Genomic DNA, 23,145 nt, shown 5'->3' with positions numbered 1-23,145 from the left:
ATCTGCTAGACACATTTCTCCATCCTCAATCTCAATATTTGTCATTTTCTGAGATAAAGCATTTATAGAAATATGCATTAATAAAAATAACACAAAATCTTACAAAGGTTTGTTATATTACAAGAAAACCATTTATTCAAAAAGACTTTTATGAAAAACATAAAGTACATATAAAACTATTAAAAGCATATCATGTCATATTGATCTTATTCGCATGATTTCCCGTTTTCATGATCAACGAGAAAATCTGCGATATCTAGATGGGTTTCATCATTTAGGCCATGGAAGGAAGGTCCAGCTTCATCAGAGATGAGGTTGGTCTCAACATCCCTTTCTTTTGCCTTTTGAGATGCTTGATACAGATCGGCCAAATGTTTTGGTATACGACAGGTTTGGAACCAATGTCCTTTCATGCCGCATCTGTAACAAGTACTCTCATCTTGTTTCTTCAAAACGCGACCAACATCATTTATTTGGAGATTTTTGTTGGGTTTTCTTGCGTTGAAGTTATTAGGAGAGAAACCCCTTCCTTTTCCTCGTCCATGACCTCCTCCACGATTTCCTCCACGACCACGATTACGGCCTCGACCGCGTCCACGTCCTCGTCCTTGCCAATTATTATGGCTGGATGTAGCAACATTCACTTCTGAAAGTTGAGCTGATCCAGTTGGGCGAGTTTGATGATTCATCATCACGAGTTCATTATTTTGTTCAGCAACATGAAGAACTTGCATTAATTCAGAATATCGAGTATATCTTCTTTCTCGATATTGTTGCTGCAAGATTACATTTGAAGGATGAAAAGTTTGAAATGTTTTCTCGATCATATCATAATCGGAAACATTTTCTCCGCAGAGAATCATCCTGGAAGTGATTCCGAACATAGCGGAATTATATTCACCTACAGTTTTGTAATCCTGGAACCGCAGATTTAGCCATTCATGTTTGGCTTTTGGTAGGATCACATATTTTTTGTGATCAAACCTATCTTTGAGAGAGATCCAAAGATCTGCGGGATTTTCTCTCGTGATGTATTCATTTTTTAAACTATCCTGGAGATGGTGACCCAAAAACGTCATGGTTTTTGCTTTTTCCTCTTCTAACCCATTTTCCGATGGATCAAGGGTTTTAAGAAGCCCATTTCCTTTTAGATACATTTTTGCATCTAATGCCCATGTCATATAATTATTTCCAGAGACATCAAGGGCAGCGATCTCAAGTTTTGCCATGTTTGACATGATAACTATATAAATAACAATATAATTTGTTAAATATAAACTTTTATGAAAATTTCTTTTGTAAAAGCTTTTGTTAAAAGAAATTTAAAATGGTATAATCTATAATAGATTCATAATATAAAACAATCATTTTTAAGAGGCATAACCTTCCATATGATTGTAGAAAAAGGCATTAACCTTTTATAAGATCAAGGAGGCAAAGCCTACCATTTGATCTAAATATATAGATCTAAATATATGATCAAGGAGACAGAGCCTACCATTATGATCAAGATTATAGATCTAAATAATCGAGGAGGCAAAGCCTACCATTATGATTAAGCTAGATATATGATCAAGGAGGCAGAGCCTACCATTATGGTCAAGATTATAGATCTAAATAATCGAGGAGGCAGAGCCTACCATTATGATTAAGATAGATATATGATCAAGGAGGCAGAGCCTACCATTATGATCAATATATATATATATATATATGATCAAGGAGGCAAAGCCTACCATTATGATCAAATATAAAATATAACGTCTTACTCTATAGTAGTACATATAATAATATATGCATATAAACTTAAATTAAACTCAAATAAATTTAACATAATTTAAATGTTACCTCGAATTGATGACGGATCAGGAGTGGTTCATGCTGATAACGTGTTGGAAAACTATTATTATAACAATACTAAAGAGAGGAGACGAGAGACCAAAGTAACTTTGTTGCTTTTTGTTGTTGTTATTATATTACAATGATCCGAACTAACATATATATAGGGGGTAACTACTTGGGGAGGAAGCAAATGATTAAGTGATAACAATCACTAATGGATATATATAATAATTGGATAAGTGTAAATGGATAATCATTATCCAGTTTTTAACAATATGTAATATATTTATAATATACATATGTTATCATATCATTACTCTTATATATATATATATAATATAAAGAGTAAAAATTAAATATTTTACAAATACCAAATAAAATCTACAATCAATATGTTTTATTTGGTATATATGTAAAAAAAACCGTATTTAAAATTTATGCACTTCATCCCGATAAATAAAACATACTAATTTAAATAAATGCACGCTATCAGTTATATATCTTACTTAGTATTTAATAAAAGAATATTTGTATAGTAAAGAAAAAAGTTATATTAATTTTTGCTTTTTATATTTTATATATATATTATATTCTAAAACGTTAATATATATATATATATATATATATGTAAAGTAATGATATGATAACATATATATATATATATATACACTACATATAACCTTTTTTAGTTTTGTTATTTTAATCGATTTATATATACTGTTTGATAATATTTTGAAATGTGATTGTGGTTCAATGGTAGAGTGCTTGTTTTTAGTTTTAAAGGTAGCCTGTTCGACTCTTGCTTGATGCAAAACTTGATGCAAAACTCTTGCTTGATGCAAAACTTTTGTGTTTTAATCTTCTAATTAAAACGACGTCGTTTTGGCTTAACGGATGTTCTGACGGAAGTCAACTCCGTCATCACCGTTTAACTGAAAATTTAACATCGTGCCCCAAATGGCTTAATCAAACGAAAGTTACCTATTTTTTGAAAAGTCAACAAAAACTTGGTGATTTAAATGACATTTTAGAAGTTCATGATTATTTTGGCCACAATTTGAAAATTCGTGATTTTTTTGACATTTTTCCCCTTTAAAAATATCAAAATAGAAGTATGTTTGTAGTTATAAATGGTGGTATAGTAAAAAAAAATATAACAAAAAACGTGTTTGTAGTAAAAAGTGTCAGTGTGTCACTACGAAAAAACTTTTAAAAGGTACTATACCAGACTTTTAAAAGGTACTTTTAAGAAATGTTGTACCCAGGCCTCGACTCTCGACTCAAATAATTATTGGACTATGTGCTATATTGAAGCTTTTCAAAAGTTGGACCCTATTTTACAGTTATCTTAATTTTTAGAACCTTAAAATGCAAAGAAAAAAAGGTTAAATTAGCGGGATCTAGTGCACTGGCACATCCAACACACCCCTAGAAGCACTGGTTGTACCAGATCTGATCCGCCCTAATTTTTTTTAATTTTCGGTTCAAACTGGTTTGGCATTTGGTTTAATTCAGAGAGATTGAGATTTATGTACGGTTACCTAACCTGACCCGATCTAACCCGATTAATCGATCGATTATCCGATTAATTCGATTAAACAAAAATTATACTGAAAGTATAGCATAAAACCAAAATTAAAGCGGTTTTAACTGATTTAACCGGTTTCAACTGATTTTAACAAGAGAAACCCAAAAAATCGGTTCAATTCGAAAGAAATTAAATAACCAAAAAACCTAAAATCCGACCCGAATATCCGAACTCGCAGGTTTGTGATACACAATGGAAATCACTCGGTAAATTTCTCAACAATATTAAAAAAAAGGAGAGAGAGATGAAAATCGGTTCTCATTTATGAACCCATGAAGATTTCTTTAGAAACTTCTTTCACACATATCATGATCTGATTGGTTTTCTTTTTTTCTTATAATTTGAATTAAATGTTAAACTATATCAAAAGTATTAAAATAATATATTTGAGACTCATAGAGTTTCTACCAATGTTGATGTTTTAAAGAAGTACAATCTTACCAAAAACCAAAAGACACAAAGTTTATCACACTAACATTTCAAAAGTCTACTGAAGGTTGACCAGCTATCCTGCTAAGCTTAAACTTGAAAATAGTGTTACCTGATGTTTTTTCTCTTCCCAATACTTGTCAACCATATATAACCCATCATATACATAATCCTTTCCTCTATGATCCAATCTCTTTTTGTCTAGAATCACTCGCACCAGAGTCTTTTCCTTAATGTTATTAGCTAAAGCCAAATTTCCTCCAACAAGCTTCTGATATTTGATTGCTTTCTGATCCCTGCTCTTTACATTACCTCCCTGACCACAATTGAACATCACACCGTTAAAGAATCTATCGTCGTAATCATTACCTTCAGATGAAACAATGCTAGTAGCTAATTCCATGGTTCCTTTCTTCATGTAATCAATCAATCCCACCCATGATGTCGAAGAGAAGACCGATTACATTGAGTTCTGCTTTGAATTGAAATTTATCTCCAACCTCGACTCCAGGGATTGGTCCAATCATCTTTTGACTGTTCACTTGCATCCCCATTTCACTAAGAATAGTACAAGTTTGGTAATGTATCATTTTGGCAGTCTTGGATTCACTTCTTCGTATTGCATTGTCACAATCGAGCTCATCAAACACAAGTTTGAAATGACGTAACACCTTGTGAACTTTCTCGCGTGGGCTAAGATCTTTGAATATCTGGTTTTTTTGTATAGTCGGAATGACTCCAAGTTTATTCAACTGTCTTTCGTCTTTGTGTTGAGTTGGTTTATAAGCATCGACTTTTAGTCTAACCGCAACTGCATTACTCAAATTCTTCTTCGCCGGTGAGTATCCATGTTTCTGCACATCATTAGCTCTTGGTCTTAATGCAGTTGCATTACACAACTTCTTCTTTGCCGGGGAATATTTATATTTTGGCACAATTCTGGTTACCAAAAGATCCTTGTGAAAGTTGCCAAAATGAAGTCTTCTTTTGCTTTGAGAAGCCATTAGCTTAATACTTTCCTCAGCTCTTAAATGTTTCACTTTACTTTCAAAAAGTAAAGAAATTTTCCTCTTAGCTAGAGAAAATTTTCCATTCCCAACATTGCCAATAGTTGTTATATTGAAGCCAGCTTTCTTCATAATCAAATCAAACGATTCATCTTCCTTACGGCTATGGTAATTGTGATGACTAACACCAACACGATTGCTATCTTCATGACCATCTAAATTCTTTTTTGTCTCACTTATAAGAGCAACTCCATCACTACCAATCTTAATTCTCTCATTTTTAACAATAAATTGTGGAAAATCTCTAACCGAAGAGACCTTTCATCGCTTGTAAGAAGAGGAGATCCTTTGAATCATCATCATCCTACAATGTGCACAAAATCAATTGTTTGGTAAACAAAAATGAATCACTTATAACAAATCTCTATTATCCCACACATAAATCATAAGAAATCAAGAAAATATGAAAATTTCAGCTCATGTTTAAACATATATAATTCCAAAAAAATGACATGTGTAACAAGAATCATATAAATATTGAAATCTAACAATAATTTCAAGAAAGTGGCATGTGTAACAACGCAAACACAATGGCTTTGATTGGTAACACTAATTAAGGTCGTTTGCAAACGAACCGCTCTCATGTTCACCAATCAACAAAAAGGCTTCGATTGGTTACACTAATTAAGGTCATTTGCAAACGAACCGCTTTCATGTTCACCAATCAACAAAAAGGCTTCGATTGGTTACACTAATTAAGGTCGTTTGCAAACAAACCGCTCTTATATTCACCAATCAACAAAGCGTTTGGAGAGAGCGGTTCATAAGAGTGGTTAGATTCAGTGGTTATAATGAGCGATCAAAATGGATTTTAGGTGGTTGGAAGAGTGATTGCAAACTCTCCTCTACATGGTATGTTTGTTTTGGGTGGTTATACAGTAATCTCTTTTGTGTTATTTTATTATTTGTTTTTTAATTATTATAACATTAGATATTTAATCTGTCTATAAAATTTAATTTTACATGTGCATTACAATAGATTTAACATGGTAATTTTTTAACATATATATAAATATTTTATCTTCCATATTTTAATTATTTAATTAAATTTATTTTCAATTTTTTATAATTTAATATAATTTGTACTATTTAACCGCTATAATGCTACCAATCAATCTAAATACTCAACCGCTCTCTTTTACCACACCATCTTTTCTATCCGCTATCTTTAACAGCTTTCTTTTTAACCGCCTATTTTATAACCGCTGATAATTTTTTAACCGCCTCGTTTAAACATGGTTACTAATCAAACCCAATAAACATGTAAATAATTTTCCACCAAATTGGCTCGTTTGAGCTAATTATTTTGTTGACCAAAAAAAAAAAAAATATTGAACTCTAACAATAACACAAGGGAACAACTGTAACACTCTACCATGCTACTCCAGCGGATGAGCATGTCTTGCCTCCGATATTTTTAAATGCTTACCACAATGGAATCTTGTCTAGACTTTTGGGATACTAAGTCTCTCTCCTTATGGCATAGACAACAAATTGACGACGGTGGCTAGGGCTCGGGCGTGGATGGTAGGGTTTTAGATATTCTTTATAGTTTTTTACTTATCTATACTAGTATTTTTGCAGCAGTTTTTTTCTCAAAAAATACTTTTTGGAAAGTTTTTACATTTAATGTTTTGACTTTAATATTAGTTACCAAAACTTCAAAATTAATTATATGTAAGATTTAGAAAAATAAGGAAATCTTTCTACATCATTCAAACATAAATATATCCCTTTCATTTTATAAAAAAAATTATTTGAATTTATATTTAAATTATCTTAAATTATTCTATAATACATTTAGTTAATAAACTTGTGATTATTTTCCTGCATATGATGTAATACAAAACTAGATTATGACCCGCGGTATATCGCGGGATTAGTTTTTACATAATTTTTTTGTTAATGTACTATTTTAATACTAATTTTGCTAATGTACTCTTCGGTTAATTTAGTAATTTAGTATATAATTTGTGGTATACCGCACAAACTTTTTTTTATACATTCTTAATTAAATCAGTTTGATTCAACATATTTTATATTGGTCTTTTTAAAATAGTAAAATAAATATTTAACCCGTATTAAAGTATCATATTAATGATATTTTATTTTTTAGTATTATCATTTCAATCATGCAATGTCTTATACCCCGTCATGTAATATAACTTGTTTATGTTATTTTGAAAATTTAATATGTTTAAATATTCATAATTTTAAACTTTTTATTAAGTTTAGATATATCATTTATAAATTATAGACTTCTTAAAATTCTGTAATTTACTATATACGGTAAATTTACTATATATGTATGTTGAACACACACTTTTATATTAATTTAGTAATATATGTTTGTTTTAGAAAATTCAAATCACAATATATGCAGGAAAAAACAAATATTTTTATTAACTTTATGTATTATATGATGATTCACTACATTTAGATTTCAAAATCAAAAACAGATGATAGGAGACTAAATGTTTTTAATATGGAATAAATCTTCTAAATATCTATATTAATTATAGACATTATAGAGAAATACCCTAAAATAGCACTACTTTAGGTTTTTTTTCCAATGTTAGCACACAAGTTTATTTGTTCCAAATCTAGCATTTGTGAATATTAAGTATTCAAAATAAATAACAAAAAAAAATTAAAAGAGAAGAAAAAAAATCAAACTCACAGTTCTTTTTAGCTTTCTCATGTGAAAAGCTTGTGATGAATCTTCCAATCTGAGATCTTCATTTTTTTCAATTAACTATTAAATCAATCGATAGAAGCTCCATTGAAGTGATTTAAGCAGAGATTCATCGAGTCCATTACCAATTAGATTCGGATTCGTAGTTCTTTTTGGTGTTGGTGATTTTAAACAGCGAATTAGAGAGACGAGATGGTTTGATGCTGTTAGCTCAGTCTTCTATTCCAATGGTGAGATCGAGATCTCAAGAAACGACTAGGCATGTGACTCCCACGTTTTAGTTGATGTTGAGAAGCCGCTTCCCAAATCCCAACAGAGATCTCTACATCGAAAGCTTCTTCGGCAGATTTCGACACAGATCTGGCAAGTATCTTCGGCAGATGGGTGCATGTACGAAGGTGATTGAAAACGAGGTAAAACTTCAGGGATTCCGAAGTTTTGGATTTGTCGTTGTTGTCGTAAAAAGTAAGAAAGTTCGTTGTTGTCATTGGTTTTGATGTAAATCATCACGATTCTCGAAGTCGTACAGTGCTGACGCAGCAATTGGAAGCTCGCTTGTTGAGCAATCACCATTGGAATCGCAGGAGAAAGACAAAATGAGGAGCATGATTTTCAGATTGAGACTTTCAATTGCTGCGGTGAAGAGCTTAGGAGAACTCGTCATTACAAACATGGTCTTGAGTACACAAGCATCAATAATTTCCCTTTTGATGGGTTTCATTGGAATTTGTGGCTTCTTAGTTTCAAAATTGATTGCTTTGTGTATTTGGCGTGAAAGTTATATGAATCTGCTTGTATCTTCTGGTTCTAGTTATTCACGTTTTGAGATTTTGGTATATTTAGGAATAGCTTCCTAAAATTCATGAACGCATTCCTAAACATTATGCAATCCTTCCTAAATATTATGAAATTCTTCCTACATTAGAATAAATGAATTTTTAATCTTCTATTTATATGGTGCCTTAATGTATCACTGGTTACTCAACTATGATGAATTTATGCACTTTATTGTTTTCAATCATTACTCCATTACTTTTATGAAGAGCATCCTGAATTTCAAAGTGTCCTTCTTGAATACTATTGTAATTTTACTAAATTTGAACAAATGTGTTTCTAAAACTCTAGTTTTGTGTGTTTTGCTTCAATGTGTCAAATATTTGTAGATTACTCCATTAGTGAGGGGTAATGACATGTACATTCTGATGTTTGGATCATATAGGCTTGTATGAGCCAATCTAGTTAGTTGTTGTGTCAAAAAAAAAAAAACTTATTTTTGGAAATCTAAATTTTCTATGAAAGTCATCATGAAGTTCAAGGAAATCCTTTTTGAGTTTATAGAGTTCTTCCTGAATTTCGTACAATCCTTCCTGAATTTCATAGAATTCTTCCCAAATTTCATACAATCTTTCATGAAGTTCAATCATAGTTAAAGCAAAGTGTTAACATAAACATCATATATGTCTAAACAACATATAAATTAAAATTGAATAAAGGAACACAGTTTCATCAGCAGATATCCAAAGTATACTTGCATCTTCTGTCATCTGAGATAGAATACATAGCTTAGAGAAATCTACAACCCCATTTCTTGCAATAAAAATTGAAATCATGGAATAATTTTCAAGAAAGTCTTCATGAATTCTCAACAATGCTTCCTTAATCTTCGAATGTAACTATGAAACACATCAATACACGATCATATGAACATCAACAACTATATAGTAGAAGCATCTAACGATTTACTACACAAAATTAAATCATAATAAGAAACACCTAAGATTTGATTTTTCACTAGTGATCTACAATTTGTTTGAAGCTAACCCACCACTGAACTCAGTACAAATACTAACAATGTTTCTAACTGCTTAGTACAGAAAACAACATTCAAACAGAACATCTTTGTGAAGCTGAGCACTCCATCATCATTGAGAAAGTTATGAAGGAAGACCTAGTGTTCTTTAGTGAGAAGAAGATGACAGGTCTTCCCCATTTTTTCAAATGTTGGAAGAAACATCTTCTCTAAAAGACTCCCACCATTCTCAATCATAAATGCCTTAAACTTCATTTCACTGTTACAGAGAATCAAGAGTTTCCTCAGACCCAACTGCAATAGAATCTAGAAAATAAAAATATTCTTCAATCCCAAGCCCAGATTCAATCAAACACATACAAGCTTATCAAATTTTAGGTTAAAACTAAATTGTAATCAGAGTTTTCCCATACCTAAGATGAACTCGACTCCATAGAATTGCATAAATAGCCCTCACAATTCACCTTAAAACATACATCATTTACTAATTTATCAACTAAACCATGGGCCTCTTCCCCAAGAAAACAAATTGAAGTAGTGAAATCTCTTATAGAGCAATCAACACTTGATAGGATACAAACTACGCTACAATCAAGAACAGATGACGAGCAAAGCAGATCCGTACCATAGTCAGTAGATGGGTTGGAGCTAGGAGGCGGAGATGGAGGCAGAGTCACATTCTCTTTTCCCGGATAACGACTGAATCTGGGCTTCTTGTTTGTAGAGTGGTGAGAGATGTTTATGTTTGCAGGTTAAAGAGGTTTACGAATCCAAAGCTGGGAGGAAGAAGGGATTTTGAAATCATCATTGTCATCTTCGTCGGAGTTCCTCATAAGCTCCGCCGGAGTTCCAAAAGCTCATAAACTTCATCGGAGTTCCAAAAATTGATAGAACGAATTGTGTGAGTGTCTTATTTATTTTATTTTAATAAAAATTGTGCTAAACTTGGATTTTAATAGTGTGTGCTAGTTTTGGAACAAAAACTTAAAATAGTGCTATTTTTGTCAATTGCCCAACATTATATATATGGATATTTAAAATATTTTAATTGTTTAGTTATAAGGATAGTAGAGAGAGTTAAATAAACTTGTTTGGATATGAACATAAGCATTAAATAACATTTAATGGTAAATGTTTCCATAAACATATTTTTGAGCAAAAGTGCTGTAAAAATACTAGTATAGATTTTAAAAACGGACATATATTACTCAATAAATGAATAAAAAGAATATGGGTACAATATCTCACATCGTCTAAAAAAATTGGAGAATGGTTTAGAGTCATACTATAAAAGAGACCAAAATGATTCTGAATATATATGAGTAGAAAGCTTGATTTATCAGGCATTCAAACTTTAAAAATTTTTCTTTGGTTTATTCCGGTTCTTTATTTTAAATATTTTTAAAAGGTTAAATATGAAAAATATTTAAAACTTATAAAAAGTTAAATATGATAAATATTATACCATAGATACACAATAAATATTAAAAATTAAGATGATATAGTGTGAGTTATTATATCTCGGGATGGGGTTATATAGCGGGACGAGTTTTATCGATATTTATATAAATTAAATAATATCATTAATTCGATGTTACACGGATAAAACATCGTTTTATTATTTTGTTAACACTGTTTGTATCAGAGAATATACATATCTAAATAAATTGATTAAATAAATATTATGTAAAAAATAAATTATATTGTGGTATTATATGGTTTATTTAACAATTATTATATAATTATAGTATACTCCCTCCGTTTCAAAATATAAGATGTTTTAGAGAAGTTTTCTATTTCATAATATAGGATGCTTTTAAATTACTAGGTAAATTTTAGATTATTTTAGAATTTTATATTATGCAGTATTGTTTCTGATTGGTTGAACATGTTAAAAGTAAAGATTTCTTAATATGTGTGCTTTAGTTAAAACATCCTATATTTTGAAACGGAGGGAGTATTTAACAAACAAATACAACTTATAATTTAAATATTTTAGTTATAAATATTTTAGTTATAAATTATTTTGGGTCCTAATCTAGTCTATACTAGTATTTTGGCAGCAGCTTTTGCTCAAAAATAATTTTTGGAAAGTTTTTGCATTTAATGCATTGGCATTAATATTAGTTACCAAAAATTTCAAAATTAATTATAGGTAAGATTTAAAAAAATAAAGAAATATGTCTACCTCATTTAAACATAAATATATGATTCTCTTTCATTTTTATTTAATTTTTTATTTAAATGATCTTGAGTTATTCTATAATACATTTAATTAATAAAATTTTTGATTTTTTCTTGCATATAATGTAATAAAAAAAAATTAAAACGGACATATATTACTCAATAGATGAATAAAAAAATACGGGTACAATATTTCACATCGCCTAAAAAATTAGGCAATAGTTTAGAGTCATACTATAAAAGAGGCCAAAATGATTCAGAACACAAATGAGTAGAAAGCTTAATTTATTAGACATTCAAACTTAAAAAACTTTTATGGTTTATTCCGGTTCTTTATTTTAAATATTTTTTAAAAGGTAAATATTATAAATATTTAAAACTTTTTAAAAGTTAAATATTATAAATATTTATATTTTATAATACTTATAAATATTTATATTTTTAGAAAGTTAAACTTTACAATATATTAATAATATTTAAAAGTTTATGAAGTTTCAAATATTATAAGAAGTTTAAATATTGTAAATATTTCAACTTTTAAAAAAGTTAGAAGACCTTTAAAATATTAATAATATATTTAATCTTTTATGAAACTTCAAATATGAGAAATACTCAACCGTTTTAAGAATTCTAAGTATTATAAATATTTAAACTTTATAAAAAGAGCCAATCTTATAAAATGTAAATGGTTACAATCTTAATAAATAACATATCAACTTAATCTAATATTTATAATACTAAACAATAAATATTAAAAATTAAGATGATATAGTGTGAGTTAAAATATCTCGGGACGGGGTTATATAGCCGGACGGGTTTTGTCGATATTTATATAAACTGAAAATATCATTAATTCGGTGTTACACGGGTAAAACATACACTATTGGTATCAGAGAATAAATATATCTAATTAAATTGATTAAATAAATATTATGTAAAAAATAAATTATATTATAATATTGTATAGTTCAAACTATAAAATTAACAATTATTATATAATTATTTAATCAATAAGTATAACTTATAATTTAAATGTTTTTAATTATAAATAATTTGCCCGCGGTGTACCGCGGGTCCTAATCTAGTGACTAAAAGTAAAATTAAATGAATTAGCTATCTATTTATAAGGATACTAATAGATTAAGGGGGGGGGGGGGGGGGGTTATTGGATGTATGATTTTGATGGATTCCAAATCCATCAAAATCATGTGTTATTCAATCATTGATTTTAAAATACTTATCAAAATCATGTGTTATTGGTTCTATGATTTACAAATACTTTTTAAAATCCCCTGTTATTCATTTAATGATTTGTTTTTGGATTTCAAAATCCACATTATGTTTTATATGGATTTGAATGGATTTGATAGTGTAAAATAGAATGATTGAAATCCAAGGATAAAACATGTTATTTCAAAATCCATCTGTTTTGATTTCTAAAATTTACAATTCCATATGGATTTAGAAATCATCTCTCCAATAACAACCCCTAAGTTTTTCTTTTTGTTTAAGGTTTAAAGTTTTTTTTTTTAACTAAAGGCTTTTGTTAAACAATTAGTGATTTTCACTAAGGGGTCTTAACGGGCTGGCAAAGATATTTAAACAAAAAATTGAGCCTTCTTTCCTTTAAACAAACCGGGCTTACCTACATATTTAGACCCGGAACGTTACAAATACGAAAATGATGGAGATGGAAATTTTTAACTTTGAAGTTTGAACCGTTATTGTGTGTAAAATTATGGAGATTCTGAAAATACGAACATGGATTAGAACAGCTTAACAAAGTGAAAGTCTAGATTGTTACAACACCTTGTCTCTAAAAACATCGTGAACCACCGGAAGGATCATTGTCTATATATATCTAAAAAAATTGATGAGAAATTAAGTGTACTATATTGTTGGGAAGTGAATTTCCATCCGCCTATCATCGATTTAATTTTAACATTAATCATTTAAAATTGTTTAGCCTAGTTTTAATGATAGTGATTCAAATTATTTATTTATTTTCTAATAAATGGTGGAACTTTTTTAAGACAGACAAACAGATGCAATCCGTTTCTTTTGTCTATTTCATAGCCAAATACAGTAATGTTGTGCTTTTAGCCGATATGTATCAAATATAGCTGTTTTCAAACTATGCGACTTGTGGTGTTGACAGCTACTCACTTGATAAAGATATAAAATGCAATATTACCAGTTTACATGGGATTTATGTGTAATTTTTCAAATTGATTTGTTCTTTATTTTCTCGCATGGTATAAAACGTCTAACAATATTTCCACTGCTTACATTAACCACAATAGATACAAATAAAATAGATAAAGATACAATAAATAAAGAGGATAAAATACACACAATCACACAAGACTACCTTACTAAAGTTTGTTTACAGAAATCAAACCAAAGGTGATAAGTCTCTGACTTTAGCAAGTTTTGTTTTATTTTTTTATAAATTTAATATTAAATCAGATTAAACCAAACCAAACCCAACCCAACTCAAATGCTCTGGTTTGTTGGCAAAACCCGATTTATTACTCAGAGATTGTTTTTTAATTATCTTATATTTACTTGTGAAGCAAGAAAGATGCTTCATCCTGAATAACCTTCCACGCCTCCTTCACGTGCTTCTCCTCCGTCAATGGTGCTCCTATGGCGCAACGTAGTACGATTTTTCCCGACAAAGCCTGTTTCCCAAGTAACGCAAATACATTTTTAAATTGATTAATTAACAACATTATTTAGCTAGATTAGGAACACGAAGAAAGACTAGTCACTTACCGTGTGAGAAATGAAGAGCTTCCCTGAAGAGTTCACTGCGTCTAGGAGTTTGCGGTTTCGGTTATTACACTTCTTTTCATCGTTTTTCGCAGGCACAAGGCGGAAACAGACAAGAGAAAAGATCCGAGGTGTGACAATCTGCAAACGAGAATAATTACTTATTCACCTTTTCTTACTAAAATATTTTTCTAATTAAAGAGTTTTAGAGATTTTAACAGTTACCTCAAAGTTAGGATCTTCAGAAACAAGTTGTTCGAAATCTTTAGCGAGTTTGATATGGTTTCTTATATAATTCTTCAAGGCCTCAGATCCATAGAGCCGTAAAACCATCCATAGTTTCAATGATCTGTCAATAATAAAAAACAAAACACAGATTATATATATGCAAAATGATCTTCTAACAAGACTTTAAATTTAAATATATCTGAAAGCAAAGAACCTGAAACTTCGTCCTAGAGGGATTTGCCAATCTTTGAAATCAACAACCAAGTTTGCCTGAGAGGCCTAGCCAAATAAAATTTAAATTAAGAGTATAACAAGACGATTAATTAATCTCATAGACTCAAATAAGAAAGATTTGTGGTAACCAAATATTTCTTGTATACCTTGTTTTTGAGATACTCGGGATTTGTTGAAAGAGCTTCAGTGAGAGAATCTTGATCCTGTTTTCCAACTATTAATTATTTTCTTATGTACACGAAGATAGAAAGAAAGGAGAAAGGTGAGATTAAAAGTGCAACTATATATATACCTTCACCCAAAGTAGTGAACAATCGAAATTAGTAAGGAACCATTTGTGAGCACTCATGCTAAAAGAGTCTGTAGTTTCCACACCGTCGATGTATTGTCGGTACTCTGGACATATACAAGCACTTTCAGCATAAGCTGCATCTACGTGAAACCACATGTCATTGCTCTGAGAAACGTAGCAAGAGAAATAGTATCAGTTCTATATATATGCCATAATTAGTCGTCTCAATGAAGCAGCTTGTTTGAAATAATGTGAAAATAACTAACGTTAGCGATCTTTCCCAATTCAGCCAATGGATCAGTGGCGGCTGAAGAAGTGGTTCCAACCTGGAATATAACAAATGTATATTTCAGAGGACATGCTTCAAGTATCAAGAGGGCAAGTAATTAACATGCACTACTTCTTACAGTAGCACATAAGAAGAATGGAATCAATCCAGCTTCAAGATCTTGAGAAACAGCTTCTTGAAGCAATCCTGGACGCAGAGCGTAATTTGTAGATGCGTCGGTTTCAAGAACCCTGCAGTTCTCAGGATGGATTCCAACGATCTGTCAACAATAGAATATAGAAATAAGTTAGCTTCGTGTTACAAAAATTTCTTTTGAGTACTACAAATCTGAAAAATTTCACCTGGCAGGTCTTTTGAAACGCTGAATGAGTCTGGTCAGAGGAGTAGACAACAAGCTTCTCAAGCGCGTTTTGCCTAACGTTTCTTAAAACCTTGTTGCGTGCAGCAATCAGAACAACAAGAATAGCTTCACTACTTGACCCTTGTATTACTCCACCTCCATTTCCTACAATACAACTCAAGCCCACACTTATTAGGTCTTATATATATATATATATATATATATATATATATAAATATAAGCAAACAAGCTTAATTTGTATGTATAATTATAGCTATCAAGTACCTTTGGATAGAAACTGCTCGGGTAGGTTGAGAAGTTTTGCAAGCCAATCAAGAACGATCATCTCAAGCTCGGTGGCAGCTGGAGAAGTTATCCAACTAAAACCCATAATTCCAAGACCAGCACTCAACATTTCACCCAAGAACCCGGCAACACTGCTGTTGGCAGGGTAATAAGCAAAGAAACTCGGGCTTTGCCAATGTGTAACTCCAGGCAATATCTTCGCCCGAACATCTGCCAAAAGAAACTCAAACCAAATCAAGCTTAGACTTATCTACGTACTACTCTCAACCAAAACCATGTATGGGGTGTTGGCTTAAGCATGAAGTCAACTTAAGAGAATTAATGTGGCAATCCTTATCCAACCGGGCAATGGTTAAGAGATAAGGATCATAGTGTTTAGGGGTTATCTAAGCACAACGTGTTTTCCTAATAGGATTAGGACTAAAAGTTTTATATATAAGGAGATGTCAGGTTGTGACATAACTTATGAGTTGTGAGAGAGATTGGAGAGGCTTAAGTTTTTGAGGAAGTTTTCTTAAGTAATAAAGAAAGTGTTCTTTATAGTCAATCTTAAACTCTTAATATTGATCTATATTTGGTATCAGAGCTGGTAAGTTACGATGGTAAAGAATGATGATGTTGAAACAGGGACAAGCAAGCAAAAAGACAGAGGAGGACCATCCTCCATCAAGTGTCCGATGCTAAACGCTAGCAACTACACAGTCTGGGCTATGCGCATGAGGATACTTCTGAGAGTTAACAAAGCATGGGATATTATAGAAACAGACGAGGAAAACGAAGACATGAATGATCTTGCCATGGCGCTGCTATTTCAATCAATTCTTGAGACCTTAATACTACAAGTCGGAGAACTAGACACAACAAAGAAAGTATTGGATGCCATAAAATCCAGACATGTAGGAGCAGAGCGGGTTAAAGAAGCTAGATTGCAGACCTTGATGGTAGAGTTCAATCGACTTAGAATGAAGGACACAGAAACCATTGATGACTTGGCCGGAAACCTATCTGCTATCTTGTCCAAATCCGCTGCTCTAGGAGAAGATATTGAGGAATCGAAACTTGTCAAAAAGTTTCTCAAGTGCCTCCCTCGCAAGAAGTATATATACATAGTAGCTTCCCTAGAGCAAGTTCTGGATCTTAATCAAACAAGTTTTGATGATATCGTGGGACGCTCGAAAGCTTACCAAGAACGTATGGCAGAAGAAGAAGAGGTGCTCGAGGATCATAGTAAACTAATGTACACAAACTCGGAGCCTCAAGCACCACAACCAAACCGTTATGAAGCAAATCATGACTTCAATGGAGGATACTATGGAGGATATCGAGGCAGAGGTCGCGGAGGACGCTTCAGGGGAAGAGGACGTGGAAGGTTCAATGGAACAAGAGACTTGTCGAAAGTTGAGTGTTTCCGGTGTGACAAACTTGGCCATTAGGCAGCAGAGTGTCCGGATAGACTGCTTAAATTACAAGAGACTCTTGAAACAGACACAAAGGACAGCGAAGATGCAGATGAGCTCATGATGCATGAGATTGTGTTTTTGAATGAGAAGAAGGTCGATCCAAAGAAGTATGAAACAAATGCTATAGAAGATAACGTGTGGTATCTTGACAATGGGGCAAGTAATCACATGACTGGAGATTGCAGATACTTCACCTCGTTGGATAGCACCATTACAGGGAAGGTTAGATTCAGTTATGATTCAAGAGTATACATAAAAGGAAAAGGTTCCATTGAGTTCATTGATATGAATGGGGAAGCAAGGACAATGTCTAGTGTGTATTATATCCCAGACTTAAAGAGCAACATTATTAGTCTGGGACAGGCAACTGAAGTCAGATTTGATGTACAAATGCGAGGAGAAGATCTAACTATGCATGATAATGGTGGAAAGCTAGTTGTCAAGACTACCAGGTCGAGGAATCGATTATATAAGGTTCGTATGGACATAAAAGACACCACATGTCTAAATCTAACCGTCTTGAGCGAGTGTAACAGATGACATGCGCGCTTGGGACATATAAACCCTGAAACAATGAAGTCAATGCTGCAAAGAGAAATTGTTACAGGAGTCCCAAAGGTAAAAATAGAGAAGGAAGTCTGCAACTCATGTCTTCTAGGTAAACAGGCAAGAAAATCCTTTCCCAAAGCAACTCTGTTTCGTGCAACAAAACCACTTGAGTTAGTTCATGGAGATTTATGCGGTCCAATTACACCTAGCACAGCAGCTGGGAACCGTTATTTATTTGTTCTTATTGACAATACTACTAAAGGAGAAGAGTGATGCGTTCTCAAAATTTCAGAAATTCAAGTCTGTTGTAGAGCAAAAGTCAGTAGAAAGGATTAAAACCTTTAGAAGAGACAGGGGAGGAGAGTTCACGTCACTTGAGTTTAATTCCTACTATGAAAGCTCAGGTATAACACGACACCTTACCGCTCCTTACTCACCGCAGCAGAACGGGGTTGTAGAAAGAAGAAACCGAACACTCATGGAAATGAATAGGAGCATCATGAAGCATATGAGCATTCCAAATCATCTATGGGGAGAAGCAGTGAGACACTCGACTTATCTCCTTAATCGAATTGCTACAAGAGCTGTGAAAGACAGAACACCATATGAACTGTTTCGTCACAAGAAACCAAGTGTTGAGCACCTTCGGATTTTTGGATGCATTGGTTATGCATAGGTGGACACGTCACATCTCAAGAAGCTTGATGACAGGTCTAGAAGGTTGGTGCATTTAGGAGTAGAGCCCGGAACAAAATCTTATCGGTTGTTAGATCCGATAACTCAGAGAATAGTGATAAGTCGTGATGTCGTATTTGATGAAACATAAGGATGGTTGTGGAAGACGAGTACTCAAGAACAGAGCAGAGCTGGAAATTTCGAAATAAAGTTTGGAGTGTTTGGAAATCATGGAATCAGAGGAGATGATCAAAGCATTGATACTATAGAACAACCCAAAACAGAGGAGAATGATGCATAACTCGAGAATCAAAGCAGTGAGCCGGAGGATACAGAGTCTAACTATGATGATGAAGAATTCAAACATGAGGGGAATGAAGCTAATGAAGGTCAACTAGTGTTGAGAAGATCATCGAGATTAATTACCAGACCAAAGTATCTCAATGATTACATATTACTAGCAGAAATCGAAGGAGAGCAGCTATTAATGTGTGTGGATAATGATCCTAGAGATTTTTATGAAGCGAGAGAGTCAAAGAAATGGTTAGCAGCATGTGAGGAAGAGATGAATTCAATCACAAAGAATCATACTTGGAGTCTAGTTGAGTTGCCACATGGAGCCAAGGCTATAGGCTTGAAGTGGGTGTTTAAGCTCAAAAGGAATTCTGATGGAAGCATAAGTATAAGGCTAGGCTAGTGGCAAAAGGGTATGTTCAGAGATATGAAATTGATTTTGAAGATGTGTTTGCACCAGTTGCGCGAATAGAGACAATTCGCTTGCTTATAAGTCTTGCTGCATCAAGAGGATGGGAGATTCATCACCTAGACGTCAAAACAGCGTTTCTTAATGGAGAATTGGAAGAGACAGTTTACGTCTCACAACCTGATGGTTTCACTGTAGAAGGGAGCGAGGATAAAGTATACAAGCTTCACAAAGCTCTGTATGGTCTAAAACAAGCTCCGAGAGCTTGGAATGAGAAGCTTAATCAAGTTCTCAAGGAGCTCTGATTTAGAAAGTGTTCTAAGGAGCCATCGGTCTTCTGGAAAAAGGTGAATCAAGAGATTCTTCTTGTTGCAGTTTATATCGATGATATATTTGTTTCTGGAACAAGCACATTGGTCATCGAGAGTTTTAAAAAGGAGATGTCTCTGCAGTTTGAGATGAGTGATCTCAGTAAGCTGACTACTATCTAGGCATTGAAGTTTGTCAACGTCATGATGGAAACACTGAGTCAAGAACGTTATGCATTAAGAATCCTAGAAGAAACCGGTATGAAAGACTGTAACTCGGTAGAAACGCCGATAGAAGATGGTATTAAGTTGTCTAAAGAAGATAAGGAGAAAAATATTGATGGAACTAATTACAGGAGGATTGTAGGTTTTTTACGATATTTGCTCCACACACGACCTGATCTATCCTATTGTGTGGGTGTCTTAAGTCGATATATGCAGGCTCCAAAAGAGTCTCATGGAGCTGCGTTGAAGCAATGTCTTAGGTATCTACGAGGCACTACTACAATGGGATTGACATTTAAGCGCTCTTCTGTGGGAAATTTGAGGTTGGTTGGCTATAGTGACAGCAGTCACAATGTGGATCCTGATGATGGAAGGAGCACAACCGGGCATGTGTTTTATCTTGGTGGCAGTCTAATTACTTGGTGTTCTCAGAAACAGGACACGGTAGCTTTATCTTCTTGTGAGGCTGAATTCATGGCTGCAACCGAGGCAGTGAGACAAGCAATCTGGCTCCAAGAGTTGCTTAGTGAGATTACAATGTTGGCATGTGAGAAGGTTGTCATTCGAATAGATAATCAGTCTGCAATTGCTCTCTCGAAGAATCCAGTATTTCATGGACGCAGTAAGCATATACACACTCGGTATCATTTTATTAGAGAGTGTGTAGAGAATGGACAAGTAGAGGTCGAACATGTTTCTAGTGAGAAGAAAAAGGCGGATATCTTGACAACGCCTCTTGGGAGAATAAAATTCAAGGAAATGCGAGAGTTGATTGGAGTAAGAGACTTCAAGCTTAGAGGGGAGAATGTTGGCTTAAGCATGAAGTCAACTTAAGAGAATGTGGCAATCCTTATCCAACCGGGCAATGGTTAAGAGATAAGGATCATAGTGTTTAGGGGTTATCTAAGCACAACGTGTTTTCCTAATAGGATTAGGACTAAAAGTTTTATATATAAGGAGATGTCAGGTTGTGACATAACTTATGAGTTGTGAGAGAGATTGGAGAGGCTTAAATTTTTGAGGAAGTTTTCTTAAGTAATAAAGAAAGGTGTTCTTTATATTCAATCTTAAACTCTTAATATTGATCAATAAGGGGGAATTCAGTTATCTCACCATCAAGAACTTGGTCCATCGTTTCAGGGTGGTCTGGTGCGATATCAGGCAAAAGCTTATGAAGATAGCCTGGCTGCATCGATACAAGTAATATAATCAACAATTGTGAACAAATGAAACCAGAGAGTTTTGAATCACACACAAAGAAAAACTTGGTATAGTCTCCACTTTCACTTCAAACAAGACCAATGTGAAGATTTGGTTTGTTGGCTAAAGAACTTGTTTGTTGTTGTAACATGATACAATGTGAAGATTAATTAAGCTACTAGATTGGAACTCATCGAAGGATAAGAGGAAAACAAGTAGATATGACCTGAACTTGGCTAAGAACAGGGAAACTTTCGATGGTTTTGTAATAATCGGCAATGAAATCGATCAGTCGATGTCCGTATTCTCTGAGTTGCTCTGAGTCCATCGGCTTCAACACGTTCCTGCTTTCATTTCCCCTGAAGAAAAAACCAAAAAATAAGACAAGTGTCGTCTGAAAACATGAGAAAACGTTATTCATTTAGTGACTCACATTTTGTTTTTGTCTTGCGTCGTTTTGGACTGGTGGTTTATGCCTCAAGAGCTTTCTGAATTGTTGTTAGGTTTCAATTGGAGTAAGATACTTATTTATAGGACCAGACTTTAAAACGTATGCAAGTTGTATTAAGACAATTCTATAAAGATTTTCCATGAAGAAAAAAAACGAGTCACATACTCGCCAGGTATTTATTATTGTAACCTAACCACCAAAATCTTTATCAATTGAATGGACAATAATAAATGAGAAATTTGATTATACATAAGAACGTTCAGACCAATGCAAATTACTTACTACCAAAAAAAGATATGAAATTGTATTAAGGAATCACTTAAATAAATAAGGCTCTTATACGCAGTGGTTGCGGGAGTTTGTAAGCAGGCAATTGTGGTTTCAAACATTAATAATTGTGAACGACTGGTTTAGAGCGGTTAAAAACATGTGTGATTGTTGGAGTTTTGTGACTGATTAATCAGCGGAAAACAACAATGGTTAAATAAAAAAATTATCAAATTGTTGACAAAAAAAAAATATCAAATTAATGTAATATATATTATAAAAGAGTATAAAGACACCAAAAAACTATATTTATAAAAAAATATGAAAAACTTGAACATGATTAATATAATGAGAAACCATAAATAATTATTGAATTCAAAAATCAAACAAATAAATTTATAGTGAAACACAAATAACTAATATTGGGAAATTAAAATAAAAGAATGATTAGTGTTTGAGAATTAATGTGAACTAGGTAGTAACCCGTGCTACAGCACGGGACAAATATTTCATATAAATTTTAAATTCGTAAAATGACTAAGAATTACATTTACTTTAGAACGGGAATGCACGTCCCATCCCGTCCCATCTCCACATGTTCCAACCCATCTTCTCTCGTCTCGTCTTGTCTCATCCCATCGTCTCGTCTCGTCCCATATCCATCCGGCTATTTTTTCTCTTTGTTCTCTTTTAAATAATTATCCATTAGATAATGTTTATTAAAAGAGATTGGGTAAGAAATTAGATGGGATACCAAATTTCTCGTTGAATATTTTTTTGTTAGTTAGTTGAAACTATCCAAATAATTATAGTTTAAAAAAAATATATAACTGTTTTCAAAAATACCAAAATTTCAAAGTGTCCATTCCAAAGTGGTTAATTAACTGTTGCATAGTAAATTCTTATCCAAATTAGTGAAACCTTGACACTTGAATTTTTCTACCAATATTTTTTTGATTTTATACTTTTATCTAAAATTTCTTTCCCTTTTTTAAAAAAAAATTGTTCAATATATTGATTTTTACTATTTGAATTACCTGTTTCAGTTTACACATACTATTTCTTGTCTTAATACCATAAATATACAGGAATTTTTCTCAAAATTCAATTATCATTTCTTTAAGTATATGTACTTAAGTAGTAAATTAAATTACTTCAAAAACACTGGTAAAACATATATTCCGTCAAATTATACACTTTTTAAAAAAATATAAAACTTTAATTGTAT

At 32.6% G+C, this 23,145-nt stretch overlaps 2 protein-coding genes and 1 pseudogene across 2 annotated transcripts; all 3 read right to left on the bottom strand.

Moving 5' to 3' along the window:
• Window positions 1-44: 44 nt before the first annotated feature.
• On the bottom strand, window positions 45-1,970 carry LOC147927420 (uncharacterized). Its single transcript, XM_087486730.1, has 2 exons — window positions 1,849-1,970; window positions 45-1,243 (listed from the first exon to the last, which is right to left on the bottom strand). Exon 2 carries the CDS (start codon window positions 1,236-1,238, stop codon window positions 207-209), a length of 1,032 nt encoding a protein of 343 aa, XP_087342856.1. The 5' UTR covers window positions 1,239-1,243; window positions 1,849-1,970; the 3' UTR covers window positions 45-206.
• A 1,939-nt stretch (window positions 1,971-3,909) lies between these two features.
• LOC104748914 (YDG domain-containing protein At5g47160 pseudogene) lies at window positions 3,910-5,229 on the bottom strand (annotated as a pseudogene).
• An 8,644-nt stretch (window positions 5,230-13,873) lies between these two features.
• LOC104747835 (phenylacetaldehyde synthase-like) lies at window positions 13,874-21,791 on the bottom strand. Its single transcript, XM_010469540.2, has 13 exons — window positions 21,633-21,791; window positions 21,426-21,558; window positions 21,113-21,185; window positions 16,059-16,289; window positions 15,775-15,938; window positions 15,552-15,692; window positions 15,411-15,470; window positions 15,145-15,309; window positions 14,999-15,055; window positions 14,833-14,897; window positions 14,616-14,739; window positions 14,394-14,531; window positions 13,874-14,299 (listed from the first exon to the last, which is right to left on the bottom strand). Coding segments are annotated over exons 1-13 (1,473 nt in total). The 5' UTR covers window positions 21,635-21,791; the 3' UTR covers window positions 13,874-14,179.
• Window positions 21,792-23,145: the final 1,354 nt, after the last annotated feature.

The sequence above is a fragment of the Camelina sativa genome, chromosome 15 (genome assembly GCF_030686135.1).
Source record: "Camelina sativa cultivar CO46 ecotype springtype chromosome 15, ASM3068613v1".
In the NCBI taxonomy this organism is placed as follows: Eukaryota; Viridiplantae; Streptophyta; class Magnoliopsida; order Brassicales; family Brassicaceae; genus Camelina; species Camelina sativa.
This window is presented reverse-complemented; position numbering and strand designations above follow the sequence as displayed.